A 17,350-nucleotide genomic window follows, 5' to 3' on the forward strand; every position below is an offset into this window, starting at 1 on the left:
CAGTAAGTGAAGAGGTGGATGGACCCACCCACCTGCTGCCTCCCTTTGGGACACAGTTACTGGTGTCTTACGTTGCTTTCTTCTAATTTCCTAATAGTACCAGTCAAAGAACAAACTGACTTAAAGACTAAGGAGGCCTTGCTTTAAAAGGTAGCTTTCTTTTTTCTCCTAGGATACCTGGGATGAACTCCTCATTGGTGGGGTAGAACTGAAAAAGGTATTGGCTTGCCCCAGGTAAGGATTCTCAGTAGATCTGCCCTCTGGGGGTGGCAGACCCATTCCTTCTTAACCATCGCCTAACCCTTGGTTCTTTCCTGGCAGGTGCATTTTGACCACCGTGGACCCAGATACAGGAGTCATAGACAGGAAGGAGCCCCTGGAAACACTGAAGAGGTAGAAGCCAATGTGTCCAGTGTGTGTATAACATTATCCCCCTCTGAGGTCCACTTAAGGGTTTAGGTGCTGTGTATGCTGGGAGGTGCACCTGAGCATCTTCCACTCTACCTTTTGCTTGATTTGTGTCTTTGGTTAATGTAAATGAGGCCCTGCTACTTTCTCTTTTTTTTCTGAATGGATTGCTAACGTTTTTGATATTTAAATACACTCCATTTAAAAATTTTAATATCTCTAATATCAATTTTAATAATACTTACATATATAGTTCTACATCAAGACCTCATATGCTTTATGTTTATTACTACTTAGACTCCTTTATTAGAATCAACATCAAGGAATATGAGAATAATTGAAATTGTATCATGAAATATTAGAAAGTAATGGAATGTAGCAAATTGTCGGGGTTTGCGTATCCAGGAGCTGCTTTTATGCCAGGATTTTTCTTTTGAAATGTTTTGTTATTTGAAGAAGTCGGGCTCAATGACGTTCTCAATGGAGAGTGTGTTTTTTGGTCTACATGAACATCTTTTGGAGCTGTATTCTCATTTGTTTCCCTTTCCTCTGCTTTGATGTTTGCTTCCAATGGGTTTAAGTTATTTCATGAAACCTCCAGATTTACAATTCTGTTTTGCTTTTGTGTATTCATTTTTAAGATGTGGTGAAAAAAAATTAACTTGAGCAGTTGTCTGGACACAACTGCTAATTGCATCTCTGCCTTAATTTTTGCTTAGCGACAAATCTCAGCTTTGGGCTTAAGAACTTAGAAGGAATTGAGAGCAGTGCTTCAATGCATTAAATTCTCCACAAGGATGGAGAGTGTTCAGGATAGTTCCATTCTGAGACTGCAAGAGCATTTGTTTCAATGAATTGCAAAGTTGGAGGTACTTATGAAAATAATTTATTTTATATTTATAAACACAAATTTTCTCTCTTTGGCCTCAAATGAAGCAATGAAAAATTTGCTTAGATTCTCAGGATATTTCTAGGAAAAAAAAGCAGGATTATTTTCAGCTTCACTGATTGTCCACAAGCTTCTCTGTTTTAGAAAAGGCTTGGGAGAATGGGATGGAATGGGACGGAATGGGATGGAATGGGACGGAATGGGACGGAATGGGATGGAATGGGACGGAGTGGGATGGAACGGGATGGAATGGGACGGAATGGGACGGAATGGGATGGAATGGGAGAACGGAACTTGGGAATGGAGGCTTGTCGTTTATTGAGAGCATCTAAATTGTGCTTTTCTGTGACTGATGATGAAGTTTTGCTTCTTTCAGCTACCGCCTGTGTGATCCTTCTGAGCATCACATATACAAGTCATCCCCACTTTTTGGAATGTATTATTCAGTGGAAAAAATAGGGAGCCTGAAAGTTGGTGACCCTGTGTATCGGCTGGTGTAGTGACAGAGCTCCCTGGGGATGCGGCACAAGGTCAGCTTTGCGTCAGACACAGCGTCTTGTGTGTGTGTGTGTGTGTGTGTGTTACATCATGCTGCTTTAATTCTTGGGAGGATGAGCAATTTTTCTATTTCAATCTTTCAAGCTGGAAAATGCATTTTGTTTTTATTCCCCTCGGTAATCTTCGACCCAGCCTTCTCTGTCCTTTCCCATTCAATTATAAAATCCTGATGGAGGAGCCCCAACAGAAAGACAGGTATCTGTTCCCAGCTCATTAGGAATATCATTTAGGAATAAGGAAATGAAGGTAAGTCCCCAGAGATAGGTATTTTATTTATTTTTGTCTTGGGTAGAAACAGGAAGGGGAAATGTTTAAATTATTCCAATCAACTTGGGGAAATGCCAAAATGAAATGCTTTCAATCAGATTTCTTTTTCAAATGTAATTTAACTTTGAAAAAAGCTCAGTGGATCAAGGTGGCTAGATCCTGAATCATGAGGTAGAAAATAACGTTCTCATATTAATTCATTGGGCCAAATAAATCCCTGACTCCTAGAGACATGTGGTTCCCTTCCAAGTTACAGGAATGAGAAAGTCAGTTGGAAGACTTCAAGTTGAAATTTTTAAATAATTCCTCATAAAATTCATGAGCCAGCTCCTAAAATCACCTCATCTCCAAAACTCTTGGCCATCCTAATTCTGGCTTAACCTTGACACCTGTGGTTACCAGCGATAGCCTTGACACCTTCAAACCTGATAATCCAAGTGGTTCAGTCAAGATCTAGTGTTTACTCAACTGGGGCTTGTGATCTTAGCATCTTCCTGGCTTTGGTGAGTAACTTAACCACCAAGTCTCAGAGTCCTCACCTGCAGGGTGGAATAATGCTAGTTCTCACCAAAACCATCAATAAAGGTTATTTTGCATACTAGCTGATAGCAAGTTGCAGCGTCACAACTGAAACACAGAACGTGCTCAGTAGACGTTAGCTGGGGATTTACTGTCGTCATTGGCTCGTGGCCCAGTCTTAGATGCCACGGTGTGATAAAGAAAAGGCTTTGCTCTCAGGGTGAGCAAAAGGGAAACAAACTTCTATTTGCTACTTCTTATGACCAGACATTTACGTGACCACATCTCATCAGTTCTAAGATGCCCATTTTAAAATCTCTGAAATCAGACATCTTGGCATAACATTCTGGATGCCTTTTGAAAAAAGTCTTAGTGATGCAAAAAATTATGATACATCTTAGAATTGGTGTATCTTGGATTTGATGAACATACACACACACACACCCACAAAAACTAGAGAGAAACTGAAATTCTAAGCACCTGCCCTTTCTAAAAGCCCCTAGCTGGACCCCAGCCCGAGTAAAATTGACCTGGTCCTGCTGTTCCAGCCACTACTGGCTGGAGTGGATCAGAGTCTGAGTCAAGACCTTTCACGTGGTGTCTGCATCTGAGGGAACTCGGTGGCCTCTGAGGTGCTTTACAATTAGGGGTCCTCCATATCACTTGGTCACAGACCCACCCATTCAGATTCTGTTTTGCAATGGATGAAGGCAAGGAGTCACTCAGACTCAAACCATTTCCCAGGAGAGATGGATAAAATAGCCTAAGCTAATTTGTTATCATTTATAATCCTCCTAGAGTCTCTTTGATATGATAATAGGCATGTCAGGAGAAGAAACACAGGCTCAGATGGGTCAACCAACCCAGGACTGTGGAGCTGGTAAGAGGCTCCCTCCGTGTTATTATCCACTTCTCCCTGCTACACACCCTGGGCTTCTCAGCTTCCCTGCTCTGAACATCGTTCTCCATGCATTGCAGAGTTCTACCTGGTGAACTCCAGAGGAAGCCTGCCCTGCCACCTGCCCTCAGCAGCATGGAGAGGCTCCCTCCTCCTGTACTTCTGTAGGGGCTTTAAAAGTAACAGCAAAGTTGCACATCTGTTTTCAGTGTGAGCCCACTCTGGTTTCTATGTGCTGGGGGCCTCCTTTAAATGAGGAATTCCTTTAATGCCTTAAAAAAAAAAAGCAGTTAATATTCATGCCGAGGTCACTGGGATTATTTATTCATTTAAAATTTTCAATATACAGATGTTTATGTGTTTCATTATAAATGCAACACATGGTCACCATGGCAAATTTAGAAGGTACTAGAAAAGTGGAGGAAAGAAAGAAATCATACATTGTCACTGTTTATACATTTTATTCTGGCTGAGGCTTTTTGTTTAAGGAGTAGGGATCTGGATGATGTATGGAGGATCTTCAAAAGTTCATGGGAAATGCATGTTATGAAAAACTATGCAATGATTTCAAATTTTTTGCACGGAAATAAACTTGTCTTTTAATTCATTTTTCCATAAACTTTCAAAAGCACCCTCAAATATCTGTAGATCTGTATGATATCTAGATCTGTTATATGTATGTGTGTGAGTGTGTATATGTACATTTCTGTGCACTTCTACAGCTCTCCAGTCTCCATAGCTTTCCAGCACCATTTTTGATGGTGTCATAATATTACATCATATCAACGTATGCACTTTTCTTTCTTTCTTTTTTAATTTTATTTTATTTTGGACAGGCAGAGTTAGACAGTGAGAGAGAGAGAGGCAGAGAGAAAGGGCTTCCTTCCATTGGTTCACTCCCCAAGTGACCACTGCGGCTGGTGCTGCGCCGATCTGAAGCCGGGAGCCAGGTGCTTCCTCCTGGTCTCCCATGCGGGTGCAGGGCCCAAGCACTTGGGCCATCCTCCACTGCATTCCAGGGCCACAGCAGAGAGCTGGACTGGAAGAGGAGCAGCCAGGACAGAACTGGTGCCCCAACCGGGACTAGAACTCCGGGTGCTGGTGCCGCAGGCGGAGGATTAGCCAAGTGAGCTGCGGCGCTGGCTAACGTATGCACTTTTAAAAATCATTTTCCCAGTATTTGACACTTTGACTACATTGAATTTTGTTATAAATAGTATATAGCTTTGTAAGCACAGCTCTTTAAAATTGAGGATTTTTCTGTAAGTTAGATTCCTAACAGTGGAAATATGGAGCCATGGGGAGTAGACATACGTTTTAGCCTCTTCACCAGCTCAATTCACAAGGATTGCTCCCCTCTGCCCTCCCATGTGTTGTGCAAGGAAAGACCCCTGACCCAAGGCACTTGCCTGAACTCTGTCTTTACATGTGGCTTTTTTTCTATTAAGGCCATTTGGGATAGAACATGGTTTATATTGCCTGTATTTTAGCCTCAATAGGTGACTATGGGTTCTTGAGTTATTTATGACCAATGGGATAAATAACCAAATAATGAGATGCTTATTATTTATTCAGGTTTCAGTGTCCAGGAAGCATTGACCAGGATTTTAACAGCAACAGCAGCAACAATACCTCAGCAACCCCTGCTGGCCAGCCTTTTTCACCTTCTCCCTGGAAGTGAATCTGTATGCTTGGAGTTAATGCAAGAAAAGTTATCAGGGAAGTTTTGGGAATATGAAGATATATACATTTTAGGGAATGAAGGTTTTTTAAAATAAATGACATTGTCTACAGAATTATTTTAAATGTTACGACCCCTGACTTTCACATTGATGAGCAAAGAAAGCTTGACGAATCTGCTGTAGAAATTTTTTCAAATGTATACATTTTATTACTTGTTATCCTGTTTTAGGAGAAACGGAAAACAATAGGTGATTGTTTCCTCATGTGCCTTACTCATAAATGTCTGTTAGCTGCTTTCACGCATGTTTTTGAGCCTGCCCCAGTATGCCATCAGGGTGGTACACTTGAGTAGAGAAATCGTTTTAGATCTTGCCTTTATATTTGATTATGCCTTTATGACGCCATTTAAAAGTAATTTGTGTTTAACTGCCAGATGCAACACCTGGAATTCCAACAAGATCAAGAAGAAATGGAATTTTTTTAAAAAAGAGAATGACATTTTGAGAATAAAAGTGGGAGGAAGAAAGCACAAACATTTTTAGGTGTAAATAATTTTTGTAATGAAAACAGATGAACTATCTTAATATGATAAGCGAAAATTCTCACTGAATTAACACATAAATGAATTAACTCACTTGGAATTCTTGTGGCTTCTGCATTAACAATAAATGTGAATCTTGGTCTCATGTTTTTCTTTGGTATTTATTATGAGTCTGTTTCCAGGGTTTTGTTCGGTTTATTCGAGAACATGTGTCACTGTCAATCATTTTTTCCTGACTGTTTCTGATCGCCTTCAGGAATGCAGCCCAACTCCACAGGCACTGCCTGCTGTAGCGTGGGGGTGGAAGCCGGGGAGCACCATGAACTGTGGGCTCACAGGTGGCAGGTCGGAGGCGCATGGCCAGTGCCTGTCCAGAGACTTCTTACTGGTCAGTGAGCAGTTGCTCTTCCTCCTTTCTCCATTTTTCCTTTGCTGGGACTGAATTTAACTTCAGTTTTCCTGTGTTTTACTCTGTGATGTAAAACTGCCCGGTGAGCTGTATCCCCAGGTAAGTTTTAGAAGTGATGGCACTGAAAATTCATGCTAACTTTAGCACTGACTATTGAAAGAGGCCAGCGCTGTGGTGTAGTAGGCTAAGCCCCTGCCTTTGACATTCATATGGGCACCAGTTCATGTCATGGCTGCCCCTCTTCCAATCCAACTCTCTGCTAATGGCCTGGGCAAGCAGCGGATGATAACCCAAGTGCTTGGGCCCCTGTGGGAGATGCAGAAGAAGCTCCTGGCTCCTGGCTTTGGATTGGCCCAGCTCTGGCCATTTTGTGGCCATTTAGGGAGTGAACCTACTAATGGAAGACTATTATCTCTCTACTTCTCTCTATCTGTAACTCTACCTCTCAAATAAATATTCTAAAAAAAGAGAAATAGTCCATTTTTTCCTTTCCAGTGTCAGAGAGAAATTAGGGAGGGGGGTAAACAAATACACACATGGTGCTTCCTAGGGGTCTTTCTGGAGAAGGTGGAGATCAAGTCCTGGGTCACGCTGACAGGTGCCACTTGGCACGCTGCTCCCAGTGGCACACACTGCCAAGCCCCTTCTCCCTCATCTTATTCTGGAAGACGCGCTATCACCGAGGGCTTCCCCCATTTGGAGCAGCAGGCACTCGAATGCACTTGGAATATAATTTCTGGGTTTCACAGGAGTTGGGAGAGGGTAAGGGTGACCTGGGTCTGGAAGAGAAAAGATTAGGACAGGTAGAATCTGTGCAGGCCTAGACACTGATGGTGAGGAACAACATTCCAGAAAGACAAATCCTGCTTGAGACCCTAAAGGCCTTGAAGGGGGTTGCCAGCTGGGTAAGAGCATTTATCTCCTTCGGGGACCTGCCCTTCTCTGGTTGGAGACACTGTCCATCTGAGTGGACAATTCTGGCCAGTATTGAGACACACACTCGTGGCCCCCAGGGCCCTGGCTGAGCTGCACCCAACAGACTCTCTTGACCAAACTGTAGGCAGGCTCCTCTGCCCAGCTTCTCTTCTTTAAATATTTACTTTATTGATTTGAAATGTAAAGTGGCAGAGAGAGAGAGGGAGAGACAGAGAAAGAGATCTTCCATCTGCCGGTTCATGCTTCAAATGGCTGCAATGGCCAGGGCTGAGCCAACAGAAAGCCAGGAGCTAGGAATTCCTTGAGGGTCTCCCCATGGGCTGCAGGGGACCAAATACTTGGCCTATGTTCCTTCGCTTTCCCAGGTGCACCAGCAGGGAGTTGGATCAGAAGCAGAGCATCTGGGACCCCAACCCGTGCTCTGATATGGGATGTGGTAGCTTAACCTGCCACTGTGTAAAGGCTGGCTCCGTGAGCCTCCTGTTGAGCAGGCCTGGAGGTTGGTCCCACTGCCCCAACCCCAACCCTGATGGGCCTGCAGAGCTTTGTTGTAGCAAGAATCCTGCTAAGGTTAGAAAGAATCCTTCCCCTCAGTTGATCCCTCATCACCACTGATGGCAGCTCAAATTCTTCCTCTCAGCTTCAATGTGTAAGCGCGTGGCCTGCCATCAGCAAGCATCTTGTGAAGTGTGTAGCAAGGATCCGGCTGTCCGTCACAGTCTTGGTGAATATCCACCACTGACCACCTCACTCTGCTTCTTGTTCATAAGCCCCTGCTGTCTTTGCCGTTTTCGGAGTTGAGCCCCATTTCTCTCCCCTACTGTAATACCCCAATTGCAACAGTCTTGAGCAAAGCTTTCCTTGTGTTTGAACAGCATGAGAATAATCTTTTCTTTAACAATCTGACTCCTACACAGCCCTCACTGTAGCGGCTGGCCTGGTTTGAAATATGACCTGATTTCGAAGTGTCGAGTGACTGCAGGGCCTGACCACACTCCCTCTGCTCCAAAGCAGCCCAGGGAACTTGTGCCCGTCCATGACCCCTCGGACGCAGCCTGGGCAAGCAGCGGATGATAGCCCAAGTGCTTGGGCCCCTGTGGGAGAGAACGAGCCAAGGCCTCGTTCGCGGAGGAGCGGACCAAGTCGGTATCCCGCAGGGGGCGCTGCCTGTCCGTCCGGCAAGGTCCGGGTCGAATTCCACAGCCTTTGGATCCCTACTGCCAGGAACGACCCTAGGCCCTGAGCGGTTCGCGGCACCGCGGGCGAGGACCCCCGAACACGCTGTGTGGGACAGGCTGTGCCAACCCGCTGCCCGACTCTCCACAAGAGACGCAGCTGGCTGTCCGCTGCCTGATCTCTAATTTCAGAGTCACATTTTGTTTATTCTGGGTCAACTAAACCACCCCACAAACATAAATGAGCTGTTCGCTTGCAGCGATCAAGAGAGCAGTCACTTCGCCAAGCAGCTGCAGGCGGCGGCAGGCGGGGGAGGCCGGCGCCACCCGCGTGGAAGCCAGCATTACCGCCAATCGCCAGGAGAAGGGCGCACCGCTCCCATTGGCCCGGAAGGGGTTCAGGTGCTGGCTGCCCTTTGGGCTCGGGGCAGAGACCAAGAGTTCTCACGAGGGCGGGCAAACCGCAGCGCCTTGTCCCCGCCGTCGCCTTGCACCCGCGCACGCTGCGCCCCTGCGAGTTCCTGCCGCGCACGCTTGCGCTCGGCCATGGGCGCCGCAGGCTCGTCGGTGCTGGCCCGCTTCCGCCTCCCCACGCAATCCCGGCCCGGGTGGCTCGGGGTCGCCGCCGTGGGTCTGGCAGCAGTGGCGCTGGGGGCCGTGGCCTGGCGCCGCGCGCGGCCCGGGCGGCGCCGGCGCCTGCAGCAGGTGGGCACCGTGGCGCAGCTCTGGATCTACCCGGTCAAGTCCTGCAAAGGGGTGCCGGTGAGCGCGGCGGAGTGCACGGCCATGGGGCTGCGCAGCGGCCACCTGCGGGACAGGTACGGCAGGGCCCGGTTGCGGCACAGCGCTGACTCCGCTTGGGCAGCTGGGAAGACGTGCGGAGTCCGCTAACAGGTCTTCCTCCCGTCCAGAGAAACTGGGAGCAGAGTGGGACAAGGGAAAAGGGAAACGGTGGTCCTACCACCTCCCCTCCCCTACCCGGCAGGCCCCGGGGCTCTGGAGTGGCTCCGAGTAAAGTTTCCAACTCTGGGTCTTTAGCGTCGTGCGCTCCTGAGATGTGTGGAATTCGTGTCTGCCAGCGGGCACGCGAATTTATGATTCTCCGTGTACCTGGGTGGCGAGCTCCAAGGCCTCAGTTTATTTTATTTGCAGTGTTTTATTTGTAGTGCCTGTTCCTGGAGATCTTGAGGGAAAATTGGAGCAGCAGAGCCCAGCCCTCCGCGAGCGCGCAGAGGCGGAGCACGTGTAACCAGCGCGGCTGAATCCCTTTCGGAGCCTGGCCCGCTACTGCGGATGTTCTTTCTTTTTTTTTTTTTTTTAAATGTATTTTATTTAGGTTATACAAGTTTCATATATTTCCTTTATACCATCCAGTGAAGCCCTCTTTTGTTGATAAAGTAACTGAGGTCCCAGCTGGATCGGACCCCTCCTCCTTTTTGTTTTTCGATTTTTTTTTTTTAAAGCACACCGGGACTTTGCAAATGGTGATTTCGTTATTGTCCAGTCTGGATGGTGAGGAGCTGTGTGTGGATTCCTGGGACTTAGACCCCGGAGCCAGCAGGTGGTTATTCTGTTTGGGTTCAGAGCTCAGGTCAGGCCAGCTCCATTCTCTGTGTAAGGCTGCCTCCTCTCCAGTGCACAGCTCTGACCAGGCACCCAGAGAGCAATTCATGACTTAAGTGAAAGGTGAGCTATGCTCCTGTGCTTTGGGAAGGGAGCCAGGAATTGTAACTATCCATGGTTTGGACAAGAGACTCTCAAACTTGCTTGATTGAGCTTGTTTCTGTAGGTCCTAGGGGACAAAGGCCTTGTGATTTTACAGTGTTGTTCTCAAAAGCATTTGTTGCATTCGTGTGACAATTGCTGTCTCTAAGAGCTGATGTTTGTACCAGGAGCTATGGTCAGTTTTTGATACTCTCAGAAAGTGTGACAAAGAGAAGTCGAGGTAGGCTTGGGGTCCTAGGTGGTAACTAACCCAGCAGGGGTTGTGACAAGAGCTGGAGAGCAGGCAGGAGCAGCGGAAGCTGGCAGGGACAGCTAAGAGAGGAAGTAGCAGCTTGCACTGAAAATTGGACAATGAGCGTAAACTTTCCAGGCAAGAAATTTGGAAGAAGAACATTCTAGATAGAGGGAATAAACTGGGCACAGACACCCAGAGAGGACAGGGGATGCTGGGGGAAAAGCTAGCATGTGCTCAGGTGTTCAGTAAAAGGAGTTGGAAACAAGGGTTCACCTCGGATGTCCATTGCAGCATCGTTCACAATTGTCAAAAGGGGAATCAGCTCCAGTGTTCTTTGATGAGTGAGCTGAGAAACAAAATACACACGTGATGGAGTATTATTCAGCCGTGAAAGGGGTGCAGTTTGGATTTGTGCTGTAAAGTGAATGGCTCTTGAAACATAATATTGATTGAAATAAGCCATTTGCAAGAAGGCAAGTGTTGTGTGATTCCAAGTCCTAGAGACAGGAAGTGTGTTAGAGGTTACCAGGGCCTGGAGGGGGACTGACTGGGGGGGGGGGGGGGACATGGTGGTTCTTACTTAACAGGTTCAGAGTTTCTGCTTGGGATGATGAAAAGGTCTTTGGAAATAGTGATGACGGTTGCAAAACCGTGTGTGTGCACTCAGTGCCACTGAGTTGTGCCCCTCAAAATGGTTCATCATATTTAAAAATGAACATCCTTTGTTGATAGACATTTGTGTTGTTTCTGCTTTTTGCCATTGTAACACAGCAGTGAACATTCATAAAGCAGTAGCTTGTGGAATCCTGTTTTCAATTCTTCTGGATCTATACCTAGGAGTATACCAGATATTTTATGTTATACAAGGGTACTTCAAAAGGTTTGTGGAAAATCTGAATTAAAAGATAAGATATTTTGGTGATAAAAATGTTTTTTTTCTAATTTTTTAATTTTTAAATTTTTTTAAAATTTTTTGACAGGTAGAGTGGACAGAGAGAGAGAGACAGAGAGAAAGGTCTTCCTTTGCCGTTGGTTCACCCTCCAATGGCCGCCGCAGCCGGCGTGCTGCGGCCGGCGCACCGCGCTGATCCGATGGCAGGAGCCAGGTGCTTATCCTGGTCTCCCATGGGGTGCAGGGCCCAAGCACTTGGGCCATCCTCCACTGCACTCCCGGGCCACAGCAGAGAGCTGGCCTGGAAGAGGGGCAACCGGGACAGAATCTGGTGCCCCGACCGGGACTAGAACCTGGTGTGCTGGCGCCGCAAGGTGGAGGATTAGCCTAGTGAGCCGTGGCGCTGGTGATAAAAATGTTTTGAAATTCATGCATAGCTTGTTCATAATATGCGTTTTCCATGAACTCTTTGAAGAGCCCCTGGCTGCCTGTGTTTCAAATGTTTTGTGTGCGAAGGCACAAGGAGGTAAGAGTGCCTGGAAATGCAGCCGGATCATGAAAGGCCCCGCCGGTCTAGCTTGAGTTACAATTTGGTGGCAAGTGTTGTGAAGCAGTCCTCACTGGGAAGCCTGAATCCTGTATCCGATTGCTGGTTCTTGCCCCAGCCACTGTTTCCAATCTAGCATTCCTGCTAATGTACCTCGGAGGCAGCACCTGGTGGGTGGCCCAAGTACTTGGGTTCCTGCCACCCAAGTGGGAGACCCAAGTAGAGTTCCTGGTGGATTCGGCCTTGCCCAGCATGACTGTTGTAGACATGGGAGGAACTAAACCAGTGGAAGATCTCTGTCTCATTCCTCATCCCTCCCTCCCCCTCCATATTACTCTGACTTTCAAATATGTACAAAAACACAAATAAGTAAAACTTTTAAAATGAGTTTTATCCTAAAGCAGGAACCATGCAGGGATTTTTGGATGAGGAGATCACAAGATCAGATTTGCATTTTACAAAGATCAGAGGGCCATTATTACCAGGAAGAATTACTAGAAAGAATACTCATTTTCTGGTACCAAAGATTTGGGATAGGGCAGGCAGGGCTCTGTCTGTGGAAGAAGAAGGGTTGATAAAAGGATAGTTAGGAAAAGAATTTACACCAACATATTTTCTTCCTGAATAGCTCAGCCAAGATAACCTGCTAGAAGTGATGCAGGAAATATCTTTAATGACCTAAAATATCCTCCAGATCTTTTCTTATGTATAGGAATCCCAAAGCAAAAACTCAGTTGTATGCTTGTAATCATTCCATCAGTGTGCGCTGAAATGATTAAAATGCTAAGAAATTTCACCTCTTTGTATGGAGAGGTAACCTTCATAACCATGTTCTTTTTCCAGAAATAGTTCTTTGTATTTCTTTATTTCTCCATTCATCTGTTTTTCTAGAAAGTACCTTTAGAACAGGAGTACTGGGTCAGAAAAGAAGATATTGTCCATAATAACAACAGATCTTTTTGCAAATTGCAAAATTCATAGCACTGGATATTGAAGCATTATTTTAAATGTGGGGGGGGGGTTGGAATTGATAAGGTGAAAGTGGCACCGTGTGCTGCCCAACTGAACTCCGTGCTCTGTGACAGTGCAAGCATTGGTGCTGCTGTTTCCATCTACAAGAGGCCATTGCCTGCTGGGTGACAGACACGGTGCTTCCTTGTGCCCCTGAACTCTCCCTGGGGTATGTTTAGTGGAAATGGCCCAGCTTTCTGGCCATTGAGATGAAGACAGAATCAATGTCTTTGATTTCGGTGCCATCAACAAGCTGAAAATGTTCTGAAGGTATTATAGTCAGATGCTTGAGTGGTTAAGAAACTTGGAGTTGATGGACTCAGCTGAGCTGATGTTTAGCACAGATGGGCAGATACAACAGATTTAGAGGGAGGAAATCAGAAACGACAGTGCATGACTGAAGCTCCCGCGAAACTGGCTGCCTGTCCTTACATATCCTGTGTTTTCAACATGGCAGGTTTTGGCTTGTGGTCAATGAAGAGGGCAACATGGTTACCGCTCGCCAGGAACCTCGCCTGGTTCTGATCTCCCTGACCTGTGACAGTGACACCCTGACTCTCAGCGCAGCGTACACAAAGGACCTGGTGCTGCCCATCAGAACACCCACCACCAATGCAGTGCGCCAGTGCAGGTAAGGCAAGGGCAGGTCTTACCCTTGCATCAATAAAGATTCATGCAACTTTGAAAAAAATGTGGCAAATATAGCATATGCAGGATCGAGTCTTTAGCATGGGAAAGAAACCAGCAAGCAACTTCTGCTGTGAAAACCATGGGACAAAAGCGTGTCTACATGTCAGCAAGAGAACACCACCACCACCAAGGGTGAAGGGCAAAGCCTGAGTGGCAGTGCTGGGGAGCCCGTCCTAGAACCAGGGAGATTAGATCTCCGTGATATATACCTAAGACCCTCTCAGCTGTGTTTGGAAACTGGGTGCCTTCCAAATCGGAGTTAGGGGAGGAGTGGCTGTGTTGACTCTGATAGTGAGTTCTAAAGAGAGGAAGTTCAAATAAAGGAAAGAGCTGCAATCAGAACAGTGCTCCTACTTGCACCTGCCCCTGGGGGTGGGGGTGGGGGTGGGGGGGTGGAGGTTCAGCTGGGCAGGGCGCTGTTGCAGAACTCGTTTGCTCAATATCAGAGGGCTGTGAGGAAGCAGTCTAGGAAAACCACCTTTGCCCCTGAGAAACCTTGTGTGGGATTAATCTTTCATCCCACTGTGGGGACATTAAAGTTTGGTCTAATTTTGCTCTTGTTACATTTTCTGTATTTTGAATTAAAATGCGAATGCTACGTGTAGTCCCTAGCTTATCATAGGAAGTAACATCATCACATCAGAGAACAGTGATCTGAAAAATGTCTGAAGACTGAAATGTTCATAAAATGTAATACTGATCTGATTTCTGTATCTTACAGTTTTAAACATAAATGTTTTTATTTTAATTTGGTGGTTTTTCTGATTATAAAATTAATACATTGTTTAAAAATTTGAAAATGGTCCCCAAAAAGGAGGAAAGCAAAAACCATCTGCAAAACTATAATTAATATATATATTTTTTGACAGGCAGAGTGGATAGTGAGAGAGAGAGACAGAGAGAAAGGTCTTCCTTTGCCGTTGGTTCACCCTCCAATGGCTGCTGCGGCTGGCGTGCTGCAGTCAGTGCACCGCGCTGATCCGATGGCAGGAGCCAGGTACTTATCCTGGTTTCCCATGGGGTGCAGGGCCCAAGGACTTGGGCCATCCTCCACTGCCTTCCCGGGCCGCAGCAGAGAGCTGGCCTGGAAGAGGGGCAACTGGGAAAGAATCCGGCGCCCCGACTGGGACTAGAACCGGGTGTGCCGGTGCCGCTAGGTGGAGGATTAGCCTATTGAGCCGCGGCGCCGGCCCTATAATTAATATTTTGACATACATGTATTTCTCTCTGTCTCTATGGCTACTACTTTGCTTGCTTCTGAAATTAATTTACTTGAAAAGCAGAGTGACAGACACACAGAGAGAGCAAGAGAGAGTGGGAGAGAGCAGCCCCATCTTCCAATTTACTCCCTAGGTGCCTGCAACAGCCAAGGCTAAAGCTAGGAGCCCAGAACTGAACCTGGGTCTTCCACGGGGTTGGCAGGAACCCACGTACTTGGGGCATTATCTGCTGCTTCCAGGGTGTGCATTAGCAGGAAGCTAGATTGGAAAAGGAATAGCCCAGACTGGAACCAGGCATTCCAACATTGGGATGCAGGCCATTCCTTGGCAGACTTAACTGCTGTGCTGAATGCCTATCCCAACCGTACTTTCTTATAGTTAAGTTTTTTTTTTATTAATTTTTAATTCATTTGGAATTATGTGCAAAATTTTTCTCACAGTCCCATATATGCTTTTTGGCTTATCCTCCAAAGACTAAACAAGGAAGTGTCTGAAAATTTGCCAAATCAGAAGGCCAAGACACACTACAGTAGTGGGCACACTCAGTGCAAGGATCTGGGCTTGGGTTTCCTTCCCCTGTGAAGGACTTGTAACCTCAGCTTGATGTTCCCTAGAAGTTTCTGATGAGTTGTTGGAGTCCTGGGATCACCTTCAAAAACTCATGTTTTCACGGTTCAGGTTGCTACTTGCCTGCCACTTAATAGGATGAGGGAGTAGGCTCTTCAGGTGGCTTAGTCAGTATCAGCATCGAAGCCTGCCTTGTGATCTTCATCAAAGGTATTAGAAGCCTCTGGATTTTTTTTTTCTGGGACTCTGTATAGTGTGCAGGTGGAATGCTGGGCCCAACACCACAGCTGAGGTTGCTCAGAACTCAGGGAAAATGTGGGTAGAGCAGGAATAAGAGAACAAATTTTGCTCACTGAATAGCCTCACCTTCTGAATCCAGGACCTACACATTGAGATGCATGGGAAATAAATGTCAGGTAACTGGAAACGTTAGCAATGGTAGTGATCGCCAATGGAAGCCCTGAGGAGTCTCAGCAACCTGCTGTCTACATCCTCTGCCCTGCCCTCTGCCGTCCTGTAAATGCAGCCAAGGAGAGTGCTGGGCTGCTGATGGACGGGACAGAGAGGGGCCTGTGGTGCGCTGAAAGGGCCAGTCTCTTGGCAAGGAGGGCTGACTTTTTTGCACAGTCACCCGCAAAGATGCATCTACTTAAGATGGCTTTTGAGGCCATCGATAAACAGAGATTTTGGTAATACTGCCTTTGTCCAAGATGCTTCTGAAATGAACATTTTAGATATTAAACTGTACCTGTGCATGTGCACACACACACACACACACACCACCCCACAGAGGCTAACCCTCTTACACATAGGCAGTTCTGGAAATCTTTTCTCTCGTGCAGTGAATTTGATTTTTGGAAAAAGTGAAAAAGTATTTGGGACTTAGTGCAGTGAATAAGGAGGTGATCAAACTATGTTGAACAGTATTTTGTTTTTAAAAGGAGGCCAAGATGGGCATTTGTACAAGGGTTAAGATGCTGCTTAGGATGCCCTATCCCACATGGAGTGCCTGGTTTGAGCGCCAGCTCTGGTTCTGATTCCAGCTTCCTGCTGATGCACACCTGGGAAGCAGCAGGGGTTGCCTCGAATACCTGGGTTTCTGATACCCATGTGGAAGACCCAGATTGAATTCCAGGCTCCTGACATGACTGTGTGTCCCCAGATCCTACATAGTTACTAACCAGCAACCATATCCAATTGAATTATTGTTATCTATAACATTTTAGGGTTTATAGAATGTTTTCACAGATGTTTCATATCTAGTTTTATTATTACACTGACAAAGTATAACCAGGCCCATTAATAATGATTTCTGACTGCTGTTCTGTGGACAGATTCACATTTTAAGGTAATTATGAGTTTGCTTTATCCTGATAGATTCGTTTTCTTCTGTAGAATTCAGTACATCTTCAAATGTATTATCTTGTTGCATCTTCCCTGCATCCCTATGGGTGGGGAGACATAGGCATCATTCAGTTTAAAAAATGGGGAAAGCAGAGCAGGTGTCTGGCGGAGCAGTGAAGATATGGCTGTGACACCGACTCCCGCATTTCAGTGCCTGGGTGTGATGTCAGCCCTGCTTCCAATTCAGCTTCCTGCTAGGGCACATCCTGAGTGGCAGCAAGTGATGGCTCAAGTGACTGAGTCTTTGCCACAGTGTGGGAGACCTGGGTTGAGTTCCTGGCTCCTTACTTCAGCCTGGCTGTTGATGGCATTCTGGGAGTGAACCAGTAGGCAGGAGCACTTTCTGTCTCTGTCTTTCAAATAAATAAAATAAGCTTTTTTTTTTTTTTAATGTGGACAGCAAGGCTTCGAATGGTGGTGCCTTGTGTTCCCTTTGGGCTGACACAGGGCTTCCAAGGCAGGGCTGGACGTGGATGATGTCTTCCGGTCATGAAGGGATGCCTGCAGCATCCCAGCTGGGTGCAGCTTTTCTGAAAAGTCTGGGATATAATAGGTGGCCAGATGTTCAAAGCCACTGTCTCCCCCTGCAGAGTGCATGGCCTGGATGTCCCGGGCAGGGACTGTGGCGAGGCAGCGGCACAGTGGGTCACCAGTTTCCTCAAGTCGCAGCCCTACCACCTGGTGCACTTCGAGCCCCAGATGTGCCCGAGGAAGTCTCACCAGCTCAAGCACGTCTTCCGGCCCTCGGATGAGGTGAGAGACACTGCTTCCTCCCA

The 17,350-nt window shown here is 46.5% G+C and overlaps 2 protein-coding genes across 4 annotated transcripts in view; both read left to right on the plus strand.

Annotated features, from left to right (window-relative positions):
- The window catches only part of MTARC2 (mitochondrial amidoxime reducing component 2), a 28,809-nt gene extending 22,904 nt beyond the window's left edge, over positions 1–5,905 (plus strand). Inside the window, exons 5-8 of the mRNA XM_002717499.6 lie at positions 173–234; positions 322–393; positions 1,674–1,827; positions 5,115–5,905. Of these exons, the coding sequence (XP_002717545.1) occupies positions 173–234; positions 322–393; positions 1,674–1,797 (258 nt within the window). The 3' untranslated portion in view covers positions 1,798–1,827; positions 5,115–5,905. The remainder of the gene's footprint in view (positions 1–172; positions 235–321; positions 394–1,673; positions 1,828–5,114) is intronic.
- Positions 5,906–8,559: 2,654 nt separating this feature from the next.
- The window catches only part of MTARC1 (mitochondrial amidoxime reducing component 1), a 68,712-nt gene continuing 59,921 nt past the window's right edge, over positions 8,560–17,350 (plus strand). For 2 of the 3 annotated variants that reach the window (XM_008268404.5, XM_008268405.5), the window contains exons 1-3: positions 8,560–9,101; positions 13,151–13,324; positions 17,165–17,327. In XM_008268404.5, the coding sequence (XP_008266626.2) occupies positions 8,830–9,101; positions 13,151–13,324; positions 17,165–17,327 (609 nt within the window). In that variant the 5' untranslated portion in view covers positions 8,560–8,829. The remainder of the gene's footprint in view (positions 9,102–13,150; positions 13,325–17,164; positions 17,328–17,350) is intronic. The other variant, XM_002717498.6, reaches the window with a different exon arrangement.

The sequence above is a fragment of the Oryctolagus cuniculus genome, chromosome 13, assembly GCF_051225735.1.
Source record: "Oryctolagus cuniculus isolate XC-2025 breed Fujian yellow rabbit chromosome 13, ASM5122573v1, whole genome shotgun sequence".
Classification (NCBI taxonomy): Eukaryota; Metazoa; Chordata; class Mammalia; order Lagomorpha; family Leporidae; genus Oryctolagus; species Oryctolagus cuniculus.